The sequence below is a fragment of the Nycticebus coucang genome, chromosome 1 (genome assembly GCF_027406575.1).
Source record: "Nycticebus coucang isolate mNycCou1 chromosome 1, mNycCou1.pri, whole genome shotgun sequence".
Classification (NCBI taxonomy): domain Eukaryota; kingdom Metazoa; phylum Chordata; class Mammalia; order Primates; family Lorisidae; genus Nycticebus; species Nycticebus coucang.
This window is the reverse complement of record NC_069780.1, coordinates 7,740,586-7,764,101: the sequence shown is the minus strand read 5'-3', so window position 1 is coordinate 7,764,101 and position 23,516 is coordinate 7,740,586. Positions and strand designations below refer to the sequence as shown.

The 23,516-nt window shown below is 37.6% G+C and overlaps 1 protein-coding gene and 1 pseudogene across 5 annotated transcripts in view; both read left to right on the top strand.

Annotated features, from left to right (window-relative positions):
* The window catches only part of CNOT6L (CCR4-NOT transcription complex subunit 6 like), a 108,937-nt gene that overhangs the window by 41,790 nt on the left and 43,631 nt on the right, over positions 1–23,516 (top strand). For all 5 annotated transcript variants that reach the window (XM_053590308.1, XM_053590226.1, XM_053590277.1 and 2 more), the window contains one exon: positions 20,074–20,163. In XM_053590308.1, the coding sequence (XP_053446283.1) occupies positions 20,074–20,163 (90 nt within the window). The remainder of the gene's footprint in view (positions 1–20,073; positions 20,164–23,516) is intronic.
* Positions 812–2,655, top strand: LOC128587634 (60 kDa heat shock protein, mitochondrial-like; annotated as a pseudogene).

Sequence of the window (23,516 nt, the reverse complement as noted above, 5' to 3'; positions counted from 1 at the left end):
GTATTCCTGAGATAAATCCAACTTGATCGTGTTACAGACTTTGGTACAGTACTGGATTTAATTTGATAATCTCTATCAAGAAATGTAAAGTGAGCCAGTTATTATTTCACATATAGCAGCAGATACAAGACTCCTGGGTCAGCAAAAAGAACATTATTACTTAAGCTACAGAATGGACCCAGATGCATGATATGTACACAGTGAGTTTGTATTGCAATTGAGTTATCTAGGTCCAAGGGTCCAACTCTTTTCAGGCAAACATTTATTATTGTAGCAAGCAGCAAAAAGCTAGTCCTGTCTCCCCGAGGAAACAGACAGTTACATGCTAATAATGCTGTGGCTGCCTTGACCTATTTACTTGCCTATGTAAGTAGCTACAGAGACCATTCAGTATCAAGAGACATGTAGTATCTGTGAATCTGTCACACTCACCAGGAATGCACAGAGAAGCACAAGGCTCATATGGATGAACTACCTGTCTCAGTAATATTTCCTAAAGGATTTTTCTCTATATGTTCATGAATATAAACCTTTGTTTTTCATTATTCATGTTCAAGTGTATGTAAGGTTTATATTGACCTTTGAAATAGTGGGGAAAATTCTGTATTTTTCCTTAATCTGAGTTTGAGTAAGGTAGAACTTATGTGTTCCCTGAAAGTTTGGTAGAACAATCCTATAAAATTATCATTGCCTCATATTTTTGTGGAAGATATTTATCTACTATTTTAATGTATTTGTAGTTATAAGAACTATTAAAAATTTTCAACCCTCATTTGCTGCCAACAACCTGCCAGTCTGCACGCAAGCCCTGCCGCCGCCCCGCAGAAATGCTTCGATTACCCACAGTTCTTCGCCAGATAAGACCAGTGTCCAGGGCACTGGCTCCCCATCTCACTCGGGCTTATGCCAAAGATGTAAAATTTGGTGCAGATGCTCGGGCCTTAATGCTTCAAGGTGTAGACCTTTTAGCCGATGCTGTAGCTGTTACAATGGGGCCAAAGGGAAGAACAGTGATTATTGAACAGAGTTGGGGAATTCCTAAAGTAACAAAAGATGGTGTGACTTGTAAAGTCAATTGACTTAAAGGATAAATATAAAAATATCGGAGCTAAACTTGTTCAAGATATTGCTAATAACACAAATGAAGAGGCTGGGGATGGTACCACCACTGCCACTGTGTTGGCACAGTCTATTGCCAAAGAAGGCTTCGAAAAGATTAGCAAAGGTGCTAATGCAGGGAAAATCAGAAGAGGTGTGATATTAGCTGTTGATGCTGTCATTGCTGAACTGAAGAAGCAGTCTAAACCTGTGACGACCCCTGAGGAAATTGCTCAGGTTGCTACACTTTCTGAAAAGGGAAAGAAAGAAATTGGCAACATCGTTTCTGATGCAGTGACAAGGGTTGGAAGAAAAGGTGTCATCACAGTAAAGTAGTGGTTCTCAACCTGTGGGCTGCGAACCCCTTTGTAACAATGAAAATACATTGCAGCATTAGGAAGGTCGAGAGCCACCGCAGTAAAGGATGGAAAAACACTGAATGATGAATTAGAAATTATTGAAGGCCTGAAGTTTGATCGAGGCTGTATTTCTCCACACTTTATTAACACATCAAAAAGTCAGGAATGTGAATTCCAAGATGCCTATGTTCTATTAAGTGAAAAGAAAATTTCTAGTGTCCAGTCGATTGTACCTGCTCTTGAAATTGCCAGTGCTCACCGTAAGCCCTTGGTCATAAATGCTGAAGGTGTTGATGGAGAAGCTCTAATAAGCACACTTGTTTTGAATAGGCTAAAAGTTGGTCTTCAAGTTGTAACAGTCAAAGCTCCAGGTTTGGGTGATAACAGAAAGAACCAGCTGAAAGACATGGCTATTGCTACAGGTGGTGGGTGTTCAGAGAAGAGGGGTTGACCCTAAATCTTGAAAGTGTTCAGCCTCATGACTTAGGAAAAATTGGAGAGGTCATTGGGACCAAAGATGATACCGTGCTCTTGAAAGGAAAAGGTGGCAAGGCTCAAATTGAAAAATGTATTCAGGAAATTGTTGAGCAGTAAGAGATTACAACCAGTGAATATGAAAAGGAAAAACAGAATGAATGTCTGGCAAAACTTTCAGAAGGAGTAGCTGTGCTAAAGGTTGGTGGAACAAGTGATGTTGAAGTAAATGAAAAGAAAGAGTTACAGATGCCCTCAGTGCCACAAGAGCTGCTGTTGAAGAAGGCAGTGTTCTTGGAGAGGGTTGTGCCCTGCTTCGGTGCTTTCCAGTCTTGGACTCATTAACTCCAGCTAATGCATATCAAAAAATTGGTATAGAAATTATTAAAAGAATACTCAAAATTTCTGCAATGACCATTGCTAAGAATGCAGGTGTTGAAGGTTCTTTTGATAGTGGAGAAAATAATGCAGAGTTCATCAAAATTTGGTTACGATGCTATGATCAGAGATTTTGTGAATATGGTGGAAAAAAGGAATCATTGATCCAACAAAGGTTGTAAGAACTGCTTTACTGGATGCTGCTGGGGCGTCTTCTCTGTTAACTACAGCAGAAGCTGGAGCCACAGAACTTCCTAAAGAGAAGGACCTTGAAAGGGATGCAATGGGTGGCATGGGAGCTGGTATGGGAGGTGGATGTTCTAATAGGTGGCATGTCCTAGAATAGTGCTTTACCATTAATGAACTGTGACAGGAGGCTCAAGGCAGTGTTCCTCACCAATGACTTCAGAGAAGTCAGTTGAAGAAAGTGAAGAAAATGCTGGCTGAGGTTTAAGAAAATCACTATAAATAAATTGACAGATATAATGGTTTACTGCTGTCATCCATTGTCCGTGCCTACAGATAATTTATTTTGTATTTTTGAATAAAAAGACATTTGTACATTCCTGATACTGGATGCAAGAGCCATGTACCAGTGTACTGCTTTGAACTTAAATCACTGAGGCATTTTTACTACTATTCTGTTAAAATCAGAATTTTAGTGCTTGACATCACCAGATGAAAAGTAAAGAAGCAGGCTTTCTGTGGAAAGTAAGAATAATTGTGTACAAAGTAGAGAAATATTCAATTATGTGACAACCTTTATGTAATAAAAATTTGTTTAAAGTTAAAAAAAAAATTTCAAGGCTGGGTGCAATAGCTCATGCCTGTAATCAATCCCAGCACTCTGGGAGGCCAAGGTGGGTGGATTGCCTAAGCTCAGGAGTTCCAGACCAGCCTGAGCAAGACCAAGACCCAGTCTCTAAAAGAAATAGCTGGGCATTGTGGTAGGTGCCTGTAGTCCCAGCTACCTGGGAGGCTGAGGTGGGAGAATAGCTTGAGCCCAATCACTTGAGTTTGAGGTTGCTGTGAGCTTTGATGCCACGGCACTCTACCAAGGGTGACATAGTGAGACTCTGTCTCAAAAAAAAAAAAAGAAATTTCCACTAGTTAATGAGTTAGTTTTATTGACTCTACTATACTATCACATACTATACTATTGCAATTTATCAGCTTTTCAAAGTTTCAAATTTGTGTAAAAGTGTTCATAATATTTTCTTGGTGTATTTAGACTCTTCTGTTCGTAGCTGTATTATCCCTTATCCCACTTGTTTTTAAGATTAATCCTTCTACCAGTTTTGTAATTTCCCCCCACCCCCACCTTTTAAAAAGTTGGACGTGTGACTTGTTTGTATTTAGAATGAATAATACTTTCATATGTAATCATGTAAGGCTTTATATAACTTTGCCTATTTGGCTTTTTGTGGCATACACAATTTTGATGTGAAGCACTTTCATTACTGTTCAAGTATTTTTAATATAGATTATATAACTTTAATGTATCTTGAATTTAAAATAAATAATATTGAAATTTATTGTGAGCTTTAACTTAGTGGCGTTATAGACAAATGAGGTACCAGTATGAACCACTTCTTTGACATTTGTTGATTTTTGCTTTATGGACTAGTATGTGATCAATTTTTGCAAAGGTATTGTCTGTGTCTGCAAAGAATATTTTTCTCTAATTTTTGGGCGTGGGGCTATCTATTTGTACATCAGATAAAATGTGTAAGTTGTGCAATTACTCGGATTATCTAAATCTTTAGAAATTTTTGACTATTTGCTTTTTCAGTCATTGTTAAAATTTCCATCAAAACAGATTTGTTCATTTTCCCGTGTGATTCAGGTTTTGCTTTATATATTTTGAGGTTAATTTATTAGGTAATTCCAACTCAATATTGTTATATCTTCTGGGGAATTGAAGTTAATCTTAGGTAGTGAGCTTCTTTTTCTCTTACTAGTGTTTTATCTATAGTCTATGTTTCTAATATTATAGCTATGCTATTTTCTTTTTTTTAATTTATTTTTATTGTTAAGTCATAGCTGTGTACATTAGTGCAATCAAGGGGTACAATGTGTGGGTTTCATATACAATCTGAAATATTCTCATCAAACTGTTCAACGTAGCCTTCATGGCATTTTCTTAGTTACTGTATGTAGGCATTTGTATTCTGCATTTAGTAAGTTTCGCCTGTACCCCATTCTAACATGCACCTAGATGTGGCCCCACCCATTACCCTCCCGCCACCAAAACCTCCTCCCTCCCTCCCCCTTCCTTGGCCCTTTCCCCATAGTCTTGTGCTATAGTTGGGTTATAGCCTTCATGTGAAAGCTATAATTTAGCTTCATAATAGAGCTGAGTACATTGGATACTTTTTCTTCCACTCCTGAGATACTTTGCTAAGAAGAATATGTTTCAGCTCCATCCATGTAAACAGGAAAGAGGTAAAGTCTCCGTCTTTCTTTAAGGCTGCATAATATTCCATGGTATACATGTACCACAATTTGCTAGTCCATTCGTGGGTCAATGGGCACTTGGGCTTCTTCCATGACTTAGCAATTGTGAATTGGGCTGCAATACACATTCTGGTACAGATGTCTTTGTTATATTGTGAGTTTTGGTCTTCTGGGTATAAACCTAGTAAAGGAATTATAGGATCGAATGGCAGGTCTATTTTTAGGTCTCTAAGTATTCTCCAAACATCCTTCCAGAAGGAACGTATTAGTGTGCATTCCCACCAGCAGTGTAGAAGTGTGCCCTTTTCTCCACATCCACGCCAACATCTCTGGTTTTGGGATTTTGTTATGTGGGCTACTCTTACTGGGGTTAGGTGATATCTCAAAGTGGTTTTGATTTGCATTACTCCGATGATGAAGGATGATGAGCTTTTTTTCATGTTTTTGAAGATTGTGCATCTGTCTTCTTTAGAGAAGTTTCTCTTCAAGTCCCTTTCCCACCCTGAGATGGGATCACGTGTTCTTTTCTTGATAATACGTTTGAGTTCTCTGTGGATTCTGGTTATTAGACCTTTATCAGAGGTATAAGCTGCAAATATTTTCTCCCATTCTGAGGGCTGTCTGCTTGCTTTACTTACTATGTTCTTGGCTGTGCAGAAGCTTTTTAGTTTGATTAGGTCCCAGTAGTGTATTTTTGATACTGCTTCAATTGCCTGGGGAGTCCTCCTCATAAAATATTCACCTAGGCCGATTCCTTCAAGAGTTTTCCCTACACTTTCTTCAAGTATTTTTATACTTTCATGTCTTAAGTTTAAATCTTTTATCCAGTGAGAGTCTATCTTAGTTAATGGTGAAAGGTGTGGGTCCAGTTTCAATCTTCTACAGGTTGCCAGCCAGTTTACCCAGCAGCATTTGTTAAATAGGGAATCTTTTCCCCACTGAATGTTTTTAATTGGCTTGTCAAAGATCAAATAATGGTAAGTAGCTGGATTCATCTCTTGGTTCTCTATTCTGTTCCAGACATCTACTTCTCATGCCAGTGCCATGCTGTTTTGATCATTATTGATTTATACTACAGTCTGAGGTCAGGTGACATGATTGTTCCTGCTTTGTTTTTATTGCTGAGTAATGTTTTGGCTATTCAAGATTTTTTCTGATTCCATATAAAACGAAGTATTATTTTTTCAAAATCTTTAAAATATGACAATGGACCTTTAATAAGAATTGCATTAAAATTATATATTGCTTTGGGTAGTATGTACATTTGAACAATGTTGATTCTTCCCAGCCATGAGCATGGTATGTTTTTCCATCTGTTAACATCTTCAGCTCTTTCTTTTCTTAAAGTTCTATAGTTCTCTTTGTAGAGATCTTTAGCATCCTTTGTTAGGTATACTCCCAAATATTTCACCTTCTTTGGCACTACTGTGAAAGGAATAGAGTCCATGACTTTTTTCAGCTTGGTTATTGTTGGTATATATAAAGGCTACAGATTTATGGGTGCTGATTTTGTAGCCTGAGACTTTGCTGTATTCCTTGATCACTTCTAAAAGTTTTGTAGTAGAATCCCTAGTGTTTTCCAGATATACGATCATATCATCTGTGAAGAGTGAAAGTTTGGTCTCTTCTGACCCTATGTGGATACCCTTGATCACCTTTTCTTCCCTAATTGCAATGGCTAAAACTTCCATTACAATGTTAAAGAGCAATGGAGACAATGGGCAACCTTTCCTGGTTCCTGATCTAAGTGGAAAGGATTTCAATTTAACTCCATTCAATATGGTATTGGCTGTGGGTTTGCTGTAGATGGCCTCTATTAAAGAAATGTCCCTTCTATACCAATTTTCTTAAGTGTTCTGATCATGAAGGGATGCTGGATATTATCAAAAGCTTTTTCTGCATCAATTGAAAGAATCATATGGTCCTTACTTTTGCGTTTGTTTATGTGTTGAATTACATTTATAGATTTACGTATATTGAACCAGCCTTGAGACCCTGGGATAAATCCGACTTGGTCATGGTGTATAATTTTTTTGATGTGTTGTTGGATTCTGTTTGTTAGGATCTTATTGAGTATTTTAGCATCAATATTCATTAGTGATATTGGCCTATAATTTTCTTTTCTTGTTGGGTCTTTCCCTGTTTTGGGGATCAAGGTGATGTTTGCTTCATAGAATGTGTTGGGTAATATTCCTTCTTTTTCTATATTTTGGAAGAGGTTTAGTAGTATAGGTACTAGTTCTTCTTTAAAGGTTTGGTAGAATTCTGACATAAAGCCATCTGGTCCTGGGCTTTTCTTTTTAGGGAGATTTTGTATAGTTGATGCTATTTCAGAACTTGATGTAGGCCTGTTCAACATTTCCACTTCGTTCTGGTGGCGTACTTCCAGGTATTGGACAATTTCTTTCAGATTTTCATATTTCTGAGAGTAGAGTTTCTTGTAGTATTCATTAAGGATTTTTTGAATTTCTGAGGGGTCTGTTGTTATTTCATCTTTACCATTTCTGATTGATAAATTAGAGATTTTACTCTTTTTTTCCTGGTTATGTTGGCCAAAGGTTTATCAATTTTATTGATCTTTTCAAAAAACTAACTTTTGGATTTATTAATCTGTTGTATAATTATTTTGTTTTCAATTTCATTTAGTTCTGCTCTGATTTTGGTTATTTCTTTTCTTCTGCTGGGTTTGGGGTTGGTGTGTTCTTCCTTCTCCAGTTGCTTGAGATGTCCCATTAAGTTATTAACTTCCTCTCTTTCCGTTTTCTTCAGGAAGGCTTGCAGTGCTATAAATTTCCCTCTTAGAACTGCCTTTGCAGTATCCCAGAGGTTCTGGTAATTTGTGTCTTGATTGTTGTTTTGTTCCAAAAATATGGTGATTTCCTTCTTAATCTCGTCTATAACCCATCTATCCTTCAGCATAAGGTTGTTTAGCTTCCGTGCTTTTGTATGGGTATGCAGGTTCCTGTTGTTACTGAGTTCAACTTTTATTCCATGATGGTCTAAGAAGACGCAAGGAATAATTTCTATTTTTTTTAATTTGCTGAGATTAGATTTGTGGCCTAGGTTGTGGTCAATTTTGGAGTATGTTCAATGGGCTGATAAGAAGAATGTGTATTCAGTTTTTTGGGGATGAAATGTTCTGTAGATGTCTGTTAAGTCCAGATGTTGAATGGTTGAGTTTAAATCTAAAATTTCTTTGCTTAGCTTCTTTTTGGAGGATCCATCCAGCACTGCTAAAGGGGTGTTAAAATCTCCAACTACTATGGAAGTGGAGGAAATCGAGTTGCTCATGTCTGTTAAGAGTTTCTCTTATAAATTGAGGTGTGTTGTGGTTAGGTGCATAAATATTAATAATAGAGATCTCATCATATTGAGTATTACCTTTAACAAATATGAAGTGTCCATCCTTATCCTTAATTATTTTGGTTGGTTTAAAGCCTATTGCGTCTGTGAACAGGATTGCAACGCCTGCTTTTTTCTGCTTTCCATTTGCCTGGAATATAGATGACCATCCCTTCACCTTGAGTCTATATTTGTCTTTTAATGTAAGGTGTGATTCTTGTATGCAGCAGATATCTGGCTTGAGTTTTTGTATCCAGTCAGCCTACCTGTGCCTCTTTAGAGGACAGTTAAAACCGTTCACATTAATTGAGAATATTGATAAGCCTTTCAAGAGTCTGGTGGACATTTTTAATCCTTTTGCGACTGTGGAAGTTGGAATTTGATCAAAATTTTCTGGATGAGTTTACTTTTGTGGTGGAGGATTACGCTGGTCTTTATGGATGGTAGGTCTGAGGATATCCTGGAGAGCTGGTTTAGTTATGGCAAATTTCTTCAACATGTGAATGTCATTGAAGTATTTAATTTCTCCGTCATAAATGAAACTCAGTTTAGCTGGGTATAGGATCCTGGGTTGAAAGTTATTTTGTTTTAGGGGATTAAAAGTCGATGACCATCCTCTTCTAGCTTGAAAGGTTTCAGCAGAGAGATCTGCAGTTATTCTAATATTCTTCCCCTTGTAGGTAATGGTTTTCTTTCATCTGGCAGCTTTCAGAATTTTCTCCTTCATATTAACTTTAGTGAAATTGATTATGATGTGTCTGGAGGTTGTGTTATTTGGGTTGAGTCGTGCTGGAATTCTGAAACTGTCTGCTATCTGAATTTCAGAATCTCGTGGCATGTCTGGAAAGTTCTCCTTCATAATCTCATGGAGAAGAGACTCTGTGCCTTGTGAAGCCACTTCGTCGCTTTTGGGGATCCCTATAAGAGGAATATTGGTTTTCTTCGAATTATCCCAGAGCTCTCTGAGAGAGTGATCTGTTTTTGCCCTCCATTTCTCATCCTCTTTGAGAGTTTGGGACCGTTCGAAAACTTTGTCTTCAGTGTCAGAAATCCTTTCTTCTGCTTGCTCCATTCTGTTACTGAGGGATTCTACTTTGTTTCTCAGATCTTTGAGGGATTCAACTTCTTGTCTCAATGTGTGAATATCTTTGGTCATTTGGTCTTTGAATTTGTTGAATTCTTGAGATATCTTTTGGGTTACTGCTTGGAGTTCTAGTTCAATCTTATTTGCTATCCAGGTTCTGAATTCTATTTCTGACATCTGAGGTATTTGTTTGTGCATGGGATCTTGTGCTGTGTCTGCCTCATTGGTCCTTGGGGAAGTTGATCTACTCTGATTATTCATATTGCCAGAGTTTTTCTGTTGATTTCGCCTCATGATTGTTTTTCACCGTTGCCTCTGGCCATCCTCAGAGTTCGCGAGGTATCTCTTCAAGATTAGATGCCAGCGGGATCACTCTATTATTGCTTGATCTTTGTAGGGAGTGACCCTGTGTAGTTCCTCTGGGGCTGCTCCAGCTAGGGAGTTCTGGTTGTGGAAGCAGCTCCGGCATGTGACACACCCAGATACAGCAATAGGGCGGGAGGTGGTGTGCACATTTCTGGAATGCCTGGCACCGAGTGACTTTGGCACAGAGAGCCTAAGGCTCCAGCAATCTCTGGCCAGGAGATGGGCTCTGCATCGAGGCAGGGAGGGCTCCAGAGGGCACGCAGCTACCAGTATTCCTGGCCAGACTAGTGGGCCAGTGTGGAGGCTGGGAGGATACAGGAGGGAGGACGCAGGGTTGCATGGCTCCCACAGTTCCTGGTCAGGTCATGCGGAGGCCCAGTTGGTGCGGGGTCACGGCACAGATCTTATGGAGGTCCGGGCAGCGGCAAGCCCAGGAATTTGAGGTTGCTATGAGCTGTGACACCACGTCACTCTACCCAGGGCAACAGCACGAGCCTCCAGTGTGCCAAAACCGTCTCACTCTGCCCCTAAGTGTTAAGGCTATAAGGCAGCTCAGTGCCCGCCTTTAGGCTGCTCAGTCACTAGGTTACTAGGTCCCGCCCGATCCTTGGTCTGGAACCCTGAGGGCAGAGCTTGCTGGGGCAGTTCTCTCACACAATGGCTCCCTGCAGCCCAGCTCAGTGGCTCTGTCTGGGGCCCCAGACAATGGCCAGAGTTCTCTGCACTCCTGCTCAAGCTCTCCCCAAGGCAGTTCAACTGAGTGCCAAGTCCAGAAACACTAAAACAGTTCACAGGTAAGGTCTTTCCAGTTTGCAGTCTCACCGCTGCTTGTACTTAGTTGCCGGCATGATTAGGTTGATCGAACACACGCAACCACTTGCCAGTTTCCCACTGTTTTTGTCCTCCTCTTGGGGTCCAGAAGTCCCTTGCTGACTCCCTGTATCCTCAAAGGGATGATTATAGGCAGATCCCACCAACCAGAGATGTCTGGTGTCTTGTCTCCCCAGACTCACCGTGCCCAGTTGCAAGGAAGCTGTTACTCGGCTGCCATCTTTAATCCAATCTCTGCTATTTTTTTTTGGTTAATGTTTGTCTAGAATATCTTTTTTGTTTATTTATTTATTTTTTTTTTGAGACAGAGCCTCAAGCTTCGCCCTGGGTAGAGTGTTGTGGCATCACAGCTCACAACAACTTTCAACTCCTGGGCTCAAGCGATTCTCTTGCCTCTGCCTTCCAAGTAGCTGGGACTACAGGCACCCACCACAATGCCTGGCTATTTTTTGGTTGCAGCTGTCATTGTTGTTTGGCGGGTTCAGGCTAGATTTGAACCCACCAGTTGAGGTCTATGTGGCTGGCTCCTTACCCGCTTGAGCCACAGGCACTGAGCCTAGATTATCTTTTTTCATCTATTTACTTTCAGCCTTCTGTGTACTTAATGCTTAGGTGTATCTCTAGCATACGGGTTCACACCAGTTCCCTTACATACAATATAATTATTGATATTTTTGTGTTATTGGCATACTATCTTGATTTTACTGTTTGTGTTGTTTTTCTTTCTTGCTTTTCTAAAAATAGTTTTTTTCTTCTCATTCTATATACTTTCTATTAGTTTGAAATTATATTCTCTTTATAGACATGTTGTGGTTACTTTTAAAACTATCTCACATATCTTTTAAGGATTAACTTTTAAGCAATTTTAATTGATATGCTATTTAAATGTAGTGAAATGTCAAGAATTCTTCAATCAAGAAATGTAACTACTTCATCACCTTCCAAAATTAGTGTGTGCCCATTAAAGTCAATCCCATCTCCTCTCAGCCCTTGGCAAACTACTGTTCCAAAATGTCATATAGGAAACCATACAGTATGTAGCATTTTGGATCTGGATTTTTTGTTTTCCATAACACACTTACAGTTCAACTGCATTGTATCAATAGGTTGTTTGTTTCTGTTGTTGAATAGTATTCCATTGTATGGGTTTTGGGGTTTTGGATCTGTTTCCAAGTTGAAAGATGTTTTGGTTGATAACTAGTTATGGATGATTTGGAATAAAGACACTGCAAATGTTTGCTTGTAGATTTCTGTGTGCAATAAGTTTTTATTTTTCTTGGATAATGCCTAAGAGTGGGTAAATTGTATGGTATGTTTATGTTAAACTTTAAAAGAAGCTGTCACATTCTTTGCCAAAGAGTCTCTATCATTTGCATTTTTGCTAAGAATATAAAGGTTTCAGGGCTATGTATCCTTGTTAGCAGTTAGTATTATCAATATTTTTTATTTTTGCTATTCTAATAGGATGTAGTAACATCTGTATTTCTTCCTTGGTGGAGTGTTTATTCATAACATTTTCCCAGTTTTGTTACTGGATGCTTTTTTCTAATTATTGAGATTTGAGAATTTATTGTAGTATATACCGGATTGAAGCCTTTTTTCGATACATGTTTTGCAAATATTTTATGTGGCTCATATTTGTGTTTTCTTTACAGTGTTTTTTAAAGATCTGTTTTTAAAAATTTTGATGAAATCCGATTTATTTGTTCTTTTATTCTCTAGTTATATCTTTGGAATAACATCTAAGAAAATCTTGCCTCACTCAAGTACATCGAGATTTTCAGCTAGAAATTTTGGATTTTACTGATAGATTGTGTTAATTTTTGTAAATGCACATTCAATCATTCCAGCACTATTTGTTGAAGGGATTCTCCTTTCAACATGAAATTTCCCTTGCAATTTCATTAAAATTCAGTTGACCAAATATGTGTGGGTTACTGCTAGATATATTCTGTTCCATTAATCTTTGCCAATAACAATAAGTTTAATTACTATAGCTTTATGATAAGCTATGGTGTAAGGTATTGTGAGTCCTCTAATTTTGTTCATATTTTTCAGAGTTGCATTGATACACTTCTATATGTTCTGTATTACCATATAAATTTTGGATGTAACTTATGATTTGTGCAAAATATCCGACTGGAATTCTTAACTGAGATCATGTTGAATATGTAGATCAGTTTGGAAATAATCAATACCTTAATTTTGAGGCAGCATTTTGTCTTCCAATCTAGTATATCTGTGCCTCTACCCAGATCTTCTTTGTTTTACTTCTTTATAAATTTTATAGTTTTCAGCATGCAGATCTTGCATATGTTTTGGTAGATTTATATTTATTTGATATTTTTATGATGCTATTGTAAATGGTACTGATTTTTAAATTTTCTTCTTTTTTTTATTGTTGGGGATTCATTGAGGGTACAAGATGTGTCACACACTGAGAAGCCACCCCTCTCCCCCCTTCCCTGATTTTTAATTTTTCAATTATTCATTGTATAGAATTAAAATACGATTAATGTTTTAAAAAATATATTGACCTTGGGTAGCACCCGTGGTTCAGTGAGTAGGAGGCTGGCCCCATATACCAAGGGTGGCAGGTTTGAACCTAGTCCTGGCCAAATTGTACTAAAAAAATAGCCAGGTGTTGTAGCTTGTGCCTGTAGCCCCAGCTACTCAGGAGGCTTAGGCAAGAGAATTGCCTAAGCCCAAGAGCTGGAGGTTGCTTTGAACTGTGATGCCACAGCACTCTCTTGAGAGTGATAAAGTTAGATTCTGTCTCTATTTAAAAAAAAAAAAATATATATATATGTATAAAAATATATATATTTGTATAAAAATATATATATTAAAAATATATATATATTCCATGTTTCTTGTGATATTTATAAATTTACTTATTCTAGGAACTTCTATAAACTCTTCATCTGTGAACAGAGGTTGTTTTATTTCCTTTCCAATATATATTCTTTTAATTTCTTTTTTTTTTTTTTTTTTTCACCTAATCACATTGTCTAGGACCACTAATACAATATTGAACAAAAGTGGTAACAGTGGCCATCTATTTCTTGTTCTTGCTTTTAGGAAGATAGTGCTATCTTTCTTTCCCTGTATATATTAACTGTAGGTTTTTTGGTAGATGTCCTTTCAAGGAAAATAATTTTCCCTTCTATTTTACATTTGCTGAGAGTCTTTGTCATTGATGCAAAAATGTATTTAAATTTGGTCAAATACTTTCTCTGGAAAATGTTGCTAATACATCTGTTTTCTGGAAGAATTTGCAGACCATTGCTATTATTGTTTTCTTAACTGATAAAAGTTTTCAGTAAAGCAATATGGGTTTGGAATTTTCTTTATTGAAACATTTTTAACTTCTAGTTTGATTTCTTTTATAGACACAGGATATTCAGGTTATTCAACTTTTTTTTCTTTCTCCTTTTCTTTCCTTTTATTTATTTATTTATTTTTTTAAACTATAGCCACTTCAGATCTCTCTCGGTTACTATTTGCATGGCATACTTAGCTTTACTACTGATGCTCTTTATTTCCTATGTGGATCTGAAACATACAAATGAAACATTTTAGAACTCCTGTACCTTAAAGGTCTGGTCTGCTAGTGGCAGACTCGCTCAATTTCTGCTTATCTACTGATGTCTTAATTTTGCCTTTTTGATACAGAATTCTTAGTTGATAGGTTTTTTTTTAAAATAGCAGTTTGAATATGTCATACCCTTGCCTTTCAGCCTTTTTTTATTTGATGGGAAATCAGCAATTAACCTTGTTGAAGATCTGAGTGAGTCACCTCTTGTGCTGCTGCTTTCAAGATTCTTTGTCTTTATCTTCCCACAGTTATAATTTGTCTAGGTGTGGATCTCTTGTATTTTATCCTGCTTGGAGTTTGTTGAGCTTCTTGGATGTATATGTTAATAATTTGCATCAAATTTGGGATGCTTTTGGCCATTATTCACTATTTTTCTATTATTTGTCTTTACCTTCTGGGATTCCCATCATGCGTATAATAAGTACCCTTATCAATATCTGATGAGGGTTGGTATCCAATCAGTCTCTGAGCCGCTGTTCATTTTTTTTCTTTTTTTTTTTTTTTACTTTCTGTTCTTCAGACTGTATAAGCTCAATTGACCTGTCTTCAAGTTTATTTACTGATCCTTTCTTCTATCTGCTCAAGACTGCTATTGAACTATTCCAGTGATTTTTTTTTTAATTGTACTTTTCAACTTCATATATTTCCTTTTTATAATTTCTGTTTCTGTTTTGATATTCTATATATTAGGAGACATTATTCTCACACTTTAATTCTTTAGACATGACTTTAGCTCTTTGGACATATTTTAAATTGTTGATTTTTAAATTGTTTTCTATTGAAAGAACCAGACCAGCGCCATCTTAGGAGTTAAGTTTTGCTTTCCCCACCATTTCACTCAGTAAGTTTCACTTTCCAGACAAGCTCAGGCAAGCCCAGGCAATTCCCCGAAATAATGAGACAACCGCCCACCAATCAGGGACCCCCCACCTAAGCACCCCCTTTGTTTCCAGAAGCACCCCCTTTGTTTCAAGCTTTGCATGCCCACCCGCTCTGCCAGACCATAAGAACCCCCTGCTCCAGAGCTCAAGGCTTCTGGCTTGGATCCGTTGCAGCAGAGTCCCTGGGTGCCCAAGTTCGATAAAAGGCCCTTTTGCTTTTGCATCAGACTCGGCTCCCTGGTGGTCTTTGTGGGGGATTTCGAGATCTGGGCACAACATTATCATTTCTAGTAAACCCAGTATCTGTCCTCGGAATAGTTTCTATTGATTTCTCTTTTTTGCTCTATATAGAGCATACTTTCTTTATATGTCTCATAATTTCCTGTTGAGAGTTGGGCATTTTAAATAATGTGACAACTCTGAAAGAGTTTTTTATTTTTCTAGAGTTGTTTATTGTTGCTTATTAAGGTTTTGTTTGTAGCATTAGTGACTTTTCAGAGCTATTCTGTATTCTTAGTCATGTATAGTGACTGAAGTTTCCAGCTTCCGTCTTTCAAGGAATTTATCCATCTCTTATAAGTTGTTGAATTGATGGGCATATAGTTTTCTTAATATTTCCTTCTGCTTTTAATGTTTCTAAGGATGCCCCTTCATTCCTGATGTTTATAATTTGTGTCTTTTTGTCCTGGTCAGAGAGAAGTTCATCAGTTTTATTGCCTCCTTTTCAATATGCCACCTTTCTTTTTATTTTTTTTTAAAGAGACAGGGTCATAGTCTGTTGCCCAGGTTCCAGTGCAGTGGTGTGATCATACTCACTGTAACCTCAAACTCCTGGGCTTAAGCCATCCTCCTACCTCAGCCTCTTCAGTAGCTAGGACTACCGGTGTGTGCCAACATGCCCAGCTAATACTTTCATTTTTTATAGAGATGGGGTCTCACAACATGCCCAGGCTGATCTCGAACTCTTGGGCTCAAGTAATCCTCCTGCCTTGACTTCCCAAAGTGCTGAGATTACAGATATCAGCCACCATGTCTGGCTAAAGTGCCAACTTTTTAGTTCAGTGACAATCTGTTGGTTTTTTATTTTAAATTTCACTGATTTTTCTATTTATTAGTTCCTTCTGTTTGCTTTGGGTTTCATTTGATCTTTTAAGAAATTCTTAATATGGCAGTTATATCATTCAATTTAGATGATTTTTTTCCAGTATAAGCATTAATATTACACATGTCCTCTAAACACTGATTTATATGTACCTTACAAATTTTGATAATGTCATGTTTTCATTATAATTTAAAACATTTTATAATTGCCCTGTGACTTCCTTTTTGGCTCATGGATTATTTAGAAATGTAATGTTTCAACCCAGCCCCAGCGAAAATACTCAAAAAAAAAAAAAAAAAAAAAGAAATGTAATGTTTCTTTTCACATTTTGGGTTTTTTTTTTTGATATTTGTTAGTTTCTAGTTTTATTTTGTTATGTACAGACAGCCTGTTTTGTATGTTTTTATTTCCTTTTAATCTGTTACAGTTTGTTTTCTGGCCCAGAATATGATCTCTTGGTAAATGTTCATGTGTACTTGTGTTTTTGAGTTGAGTATTAAATAAGTAGTAGGTTGTGTTAGTTGACGGTATTTTTCTGTTTTCCATCTTTGCTAATTTTTGGTCTACTTTTTCTGTCAATAACTGAGAGAAGAATGTATGGAGTCTGAAATACACATGTTGCAACTCTCTGTAGATATATTTCATTGTATTCTAGCTTCTGTTGTTATTGGAGCTTATTGTTATTATCATGTTTATTCTTTTGATGTGATTGGTCTTTTCCCTCCATATGGTTGTAAAATCTTCTATTTGTCATTGGCATTCCCTAGTTTATACTATAATCTATTATAGTTTAATAAAGAATTTTCATAAACTTATTTGTGTATATGTGCTTCTTGTATCAGTTTATTTTTTAAAAAAATTAGGTTTTGAAAAATTGCAACCTTTTCTCTTTAAATATTGTCTCTTTTTACTTCTTTCCTCTCTCTGATCTTTCTTTCTGGTGAGGAGTTAGTTGTGTTAACTATTTCCTGTAGCTATAGTTTCAGAGGGTAATATTTCCTCAAGTGTCTTTTTTTGTTGTTGTTTCTTCTGTTGTATTTAGGTTTTCCTAAAGACTCCTTAAATTGATCTGAGGCTTGTGGTTCTTTTAGCTGGAATCCTCTGTTAAAATGCAGGAGTTCTGGGGCCACATCTACGGTGCATCTTAGAGTGGGTACAGGCGAATCTTACTAAATGCAGAATACAAATGCCTACATACAGTAACTAAGAAAATGCCATGAAGGCTATGTTGAACAGTTTGATGAGAATATTTCAGATTGTATATGAAACCCGCACATTGTACCCCTTGATTGCACTAATGTACACAGCTATGATTTAACAATAAAAAAAAAATGCAGGAGTTCTGTTGATGTAGGGGTAAGATGTGGAGGGGAGAGGAAATGTCCTATAGTCCTGTGGTTAGTTCACACAGTCTTAGTGAGCCTGAGTTGGGTGTTCTACTCTATGACAGGGACTAGACTGGCATATTTATCTTCCTTCAGGTGTGTTAGGCTTGGGTAAAACTTAGACTCTGGTAAAATAGTTTCCTTAAGGGCAGGACTTGTTAAGGACAACCTTACTTTCTCCCCCCCAGTGTTGGAAGTATGAAAGGTTTTTTTCTCTTAAGTGTCATAATAATAGCCTGGTAGGGCTCAAGGAAATAGAACTTAGGAAAGTGTTGGGGCCCCTAAGACTGGGTCCCATCTGAGTTAGTTTGTTTGTTTTTTTGCAGTTTTTGGCCAGGGTTGGGTTTGAACCCACCACCTCTGGTATATGGGGCCGGCGCCCTACTCCTTTGAGCCACAGGCACCACCCATGTTTGTTTTTTTGTTTTTTTGTTTTTTTTTTTTTTAAGAGACAGAGTCTCACTTTATCACCCTTGGTAGAGAGCTGTGGCGTTGCAGCTCACAGCAACCTCCAACTCCTGGGCTTAGGCGATTCTTTTGGCTCAGCCCCGTGGAGGGGGTGTGTAGCTGGGACTGCAGGCGCCCACCACAATGCCTGGCTATGTTTTTGTTGCAGTTTGGCCGGGCCAGGCTCAAACCTGCCATCCTCAGTATATGAGGCCGGCGCCCTATCTACTGAGCCACAGGCGCCGCCCTGAGTTTGTGTTTAATAACTCATGGTAATCTACCCAAAGCCTTCAGCAATTTGTCAATTATAGTTTAAAGTGATCCGTAGATACTAGTTTCAGCTGTGGGCTTCTAGTCCCAGTAAGTTTCTATTCTCTGTATATTCTTGTTTGTGTTTGGGGCAGTAGTCTGTCCTCAGTTGTAAGGACAGGAGTGACTGCTTCCAAGTTTTTTCTTTATGTGTTGGATCAGAAATCTAAGTCTTTCTTGTTCTCTTTCTAGATCTCCAATTTCATATATATTAAACTTTCTCATTCTAACTCTTTTATGGTCTTGTTTTTGTTCTTAGTGAAGCATTTTGGGTAATTTCTTTGAACACATTTTTTTCTCTTCATTGATTTTCTTTTTAGCTGCATCTAAAATATTGCATAACTCATTTGTCAAGAGTTATAATGTATAGTGAAATACTTAAATTTTTAAGTATCCAGCTTTACTAATTTTGATGTATATCAATGTAAGCAGCACCTAAATAAAGATACAAAGCATTTCTGTCATTCCAGGACCATTTCTTTTTCTACTTTCCAGTCATTTGGAAACTATCAACCAGACTTTCAAAGTACAATAGACTCTATGGTGGACTACCTGCCTACGTTACCATCTCCTTGACCTACTTTTTTTTTTTTTTGCAGTTTTTGGCTGGGGCTGGGTTTGAACTCATCACCTCCTGCATATGGGGCTGGTGCCCTACCCCTTTGAGCGACAGGCGCTGCCCTCCTTGACCTACTTTTTATAAACTGGACTTGTACCACATATATGTATCAGTATGATAGGCCTAATTTCTTATGTTGACCACCTCCATAAGTTGATCAGTTTATTATAGTCCTTTAGGTGATCAACTTACAGATGTTATATATATAATAGCTTTACCATTTTACATTTTATCAGTAACTTAGAATGAATTCTAGGCACTCCATTTTTTTCCTAACACTTGATTCCTCGTTCCTCTTGATTCCTTTTTTGTAGCCCTTCTGGTGGGTATGTGTTGCACTGATGATTTGGTTTGCATGTTATTTGTTTTAACAATTAGAACTTTGATTTTTGGAAGTTCTATAGTTCATACTTTTTCAAATCTGAATGCTAGACTGTTGCATGTTTGTCTTTATGAATAGCTCCTTTATTTCTTAAGTGACTATGTAGACTGTTAATAATACCTTGTTTTTCGATATTGAGAAATCTGTACTCTTAGTACTTAGATATTCCTGGTCACTACTACAATAAAATTCTTAATTTCCTCTTACATTTCATGAAGCCATCTTGATAACAGATTTTCTTCTAATTTGAAATAATTCTTCATTTGTAATATAAATATTCTAACTAGAAAGACCTTTATGATATCACTCCTTCTTTCTCACATAAAGCCATTTGTCTTTAAGTGACATTACTGTCTTCAAAGATGGCTACTTCAAGGTGCCAGGTTGTGGTATTACTTTAGCATTGACTAAGATTAATATATGTATTTATGTTTATGTGTGTGTGTGTGTGTGTGTGTGTGTGTGTGTATGTTTTCGACAGGCTCAAGTTTTAGCTATACAGTATAAATAGAAATCTGGAAAGAAAGAACTTCTTAGGGCGCCGGCCCCATATGCCGAGGGTGGCAGGTTCAAACCCAGCCCCGGCCAAACTGCAACAAAAAATAGCCAGGCGTTGTGGCGGGCGCCTGTAGTCCCAGCTGCTTGGGAGGCTGAGGCAAGAGAATCGCGTAAGCCCAAGACTTAGAGGTTGCTGTGAGCCGTGTGAGGCCACGGCACTCTACCCGAGGGCAGTATAGTGAGACTCTGTCTCTACAAAAAAAAAAAAAAAAAAAGAAGAAGTTTTTCTTTATGACTTTCTTAATAGTATTTCTTTAAATTCATATAATTTCTTAAAATATATGCAACAAACTAAATACAGTATAATTCAGTTTAGAAAATTAGCATTTTGTTTTATAGTGTACATTTCTGTGTAGTCTTAGAATTGTATATTTTACAGGTTTTATTTTTATCTCTACTTCAGGCAATCCTTTATCACAGGATATTCTCAATTTATACCAGGACCCCGATGGAACTCGAAAGCTACTGAACTTCATGCTTGACAATCTTGCAGGTAACTGTTAGTAACAAAGCAGTAAAGTAAACTCTGCAGATATTACCAATAGCTAATATGTTTACATGTAGCTCAAGAGTATTTGACTGTTATAACTGCTTCCAGGTTTGGAGTTCCTTCTAGTAGTGTATTACATGCTAGTGGGACATTCTTATTTCATATACTGTATGTTTTCTATATACCTAGAAATATGTTAGGAGTTTTAGTTATATTACTTAATCTTTTTAGGAGGGTAGGAAATCTTACATTTTATTTATTTATTCATTCATTCATTCATTCAGATGGAGTTTCACTGGTTGCCCTCAATGGAAGGCCGTGGCATCATAGCTCTCAGCAACTTCAAACTCTTGGGCTTAAGCGATTCTCTTGCCTCAGCCTCCCAAGTAGCTGGGACCTGCCACAATACCCAGCTATTTTTTGTTGTTCTTGTTGTAGTTGTCGTTGTTTAGCAGGCAAGGGCCGGGTTCAAATCCACCAGGCCCAGTGTATGTGGCCGGCACCCTAACCGCTGACCTATGCACGTCAAGCCTTTACTCACATTTTAGAGATACAAATTCTGAGATTCAGAGACCAAAGTAATTTACACATGGCTAATTAGGATATGTGGTTATTAGTTACTTGAATTTGATGTAGATTACTTGGAACCCACATATTTTACACATTTTTAATTAATGAAATGACTGGTTGGTTTCTGCACATTTGTAGAAATTTTGCAAGCAGAGTTTAAATTAAGAATACTAGATTTAGCTGCCAAAAATAGTTGTATTCTGAATTGAAGTTTTCTTATTTAAAAAGGCCATTATATTAGGTATTTGACTTTAAAAGATTCTTTTTCCTTTAGCACTCAGAATATGGAAAAATGAAGATACTGCTAAATGCAGATATTTTCTAGGAATAATGTCTTTCTAAAATACAGAGTTCTGAAACAGAGTTAGAGAAATCATAAATTCCAGCATAGAGGCCTTCATCACAAAATTTCTTTTGAAATTCTCTTCATCATAAAAGATACCCTCACACAGAAAAAACTTAAAACAAGGAAAAAACCACATTAGTATCTAAAAAGTTTTTGCATAAAAAGACTAAAAATTGAGTGGAAGAGAAATTTATTACAGAGGTCTTTTAGCAAGAATTAGGGGTTCAGCTCCCATTGCTCAGTGGTTAGGGTACCAGTCACCTTCACTGGGTCTGATAGGTTCAAACCCAGCCCAGGCCTGCTAAATAACAATAACAACAACAACAACAACAAAAATAGCTGGATGTTGTGGTGGGCACCTGTAGTCCTAGCTACTTGGGGGGCTGAGGCAAGAGAATGTCTTAAGCCCAAGAGTTGGAGGTTGTTATGAGCTCTTGTTATGCCATGGCACTCTACTGAGGGTGACATGGTGAAACTGTCTCAAAAAAAAAAAAGAATTAGGACTATGTGGCAGTTTAATGTATGTGTAGCCTATGTTTTAGATTTCCAACTTGCTTTCAAATTAAGTATCTCTCTTATATCGATGTAGCCAGTTAACCCAGCCCTGTGGCATATGTGTGATGTGCATGTGTAATTTTTAACAGAGTTCTTCTTTAGATACAAGCTTTTTGTTGTTATGTATATTGTAGGTATCTTCTCCTATGCTATGGTATGCTTTTGTATGCTCTTAATTTGTCTTTTTTTAAAAAATTTGTCTTTTGAAGAACAGAAAAATGTTAATACCCTTCAATTTATTGATCTTTCTTATTATGGTACAGCTTTTGTGTACTGTTTAGTTTTTCCTTACCACAAGATCAGGAATGTATTCTTCTATATTATGTTATATTATTGAGAAACTCTTTAACTAGATCTTATTAAACTAGATATTATTAAACTTAAAAATAATTTTGTATTGGGTAAAAATATGCTGTTGTATCTTTTTAATTGTTCTGGTTACTGGTGATTGTCCTGTTTTTGGCTCTTTAGATATTGTTGGTGAATACTATGGATTTTACTTACCCTGATACATTGTAGTGTGTCAGTAAAGGTTTGGGAAGCAGCAGAATGTTGACATTACCTTACTTGTTTTATTTTGAGATTTTTTTTTTTTAATTTCTAAATTTTTGATTTTTTTTTTTTTTTTTTTTTTTTTTGTGAGGCACTCTCACTATGTCACCCTCCGTAGATTGCCGTGGTGTGGTGTCACAGCTCACAGCAACCTCCAACTCTTGGGCGTTAACAATACTCTGGCCTCAGCCTCCCAAGTACCTGGGACTATAGGAGCCCGCCATGACGCCGGGCTATTTTTGCTTTGTTGCAGTTGTCATTGTTATTTAGCTTGCCAGGCCGGGCTCGAATTCCTGGCTACGGGGCAACTCAGAATTTCTCTGGCTTGTACTAGAGATGTCATTTAATTGCCTTAAGATTTTGGGTGGTGCCTGTGGCTCAGTGAGTAGAGCGCCGGCCCCATATACCAAGGGTGGCAGGTTTGAACCTGGTCCTGGCCAGGCCTGTAATCGAAACACTTTGGGAGGTCTAGGTGGGTGGATTGCTTCAGCTCACTGAGTTGAATTACCGAAAATTTTTTGGTTTGTTTGTTTTCCAGTTCTGGCGGGGGCCAGGCTTGAACCAACACCCACAGTATAATATGAGGCCGGTGCCCTATTCCTTGAGCCACGGGCTGCGCCCACTCACATGCACACGCGTTTCTGAACTGAGCAATCCCCCGCTGAGGCCCCAGCACCTGTGTAGGATAATATTTAGAAATAAACTTATCCTACTTCAAGCACACAAAGTAAATTCAGTGTGAGTTTAAAATGACTTGCTTTTCTTCCAGAGGCTTAAAGAGACCTGGACCCCCCTGGGTTATTCACAGAGTTAGGCTTTTTTGGAGTTGGAAGATTCCTTAGGCCTTTCTCTGAAGCTGTACACCCCATGAAGCCTCTATTTCTAAATTTTTAACCAAGCCAACATAGGTAAATTGCTGTTAAAGATCCCAATAGCTAGAAAGTTCTTTGTTTACTCTTTTTTCTGTTTATATATCGGGCTTTCCATTTTGAGGTAGATTGCTTGATTCTGGCAATGGCACCCCTAGCAGGCACGATTGTTTTCCAGGATTCAATATGTTAAGCTAACTGTGTGATTAGTTTGTCATCTTGTAGTAATCTTCAGTTCTTTCCTAGAAAGATATGGAATATTCGATATAATGTTCATTTCGCTCTGCAAAAAGTATGACTGCCTAATCAAATAGTATGTGTTAGGTAGACTTTCGAAGCACCTAAATGGTTAGTAACAGTTTAAGGACCTGGGCTGCTGGGTGGCACCTGTGGCTTAGTGGGTAGAGTACTAGCCCCATATACTGAGGGTGGCAGGTTCAAACGCAGCCCCAGCCAAACTGCAA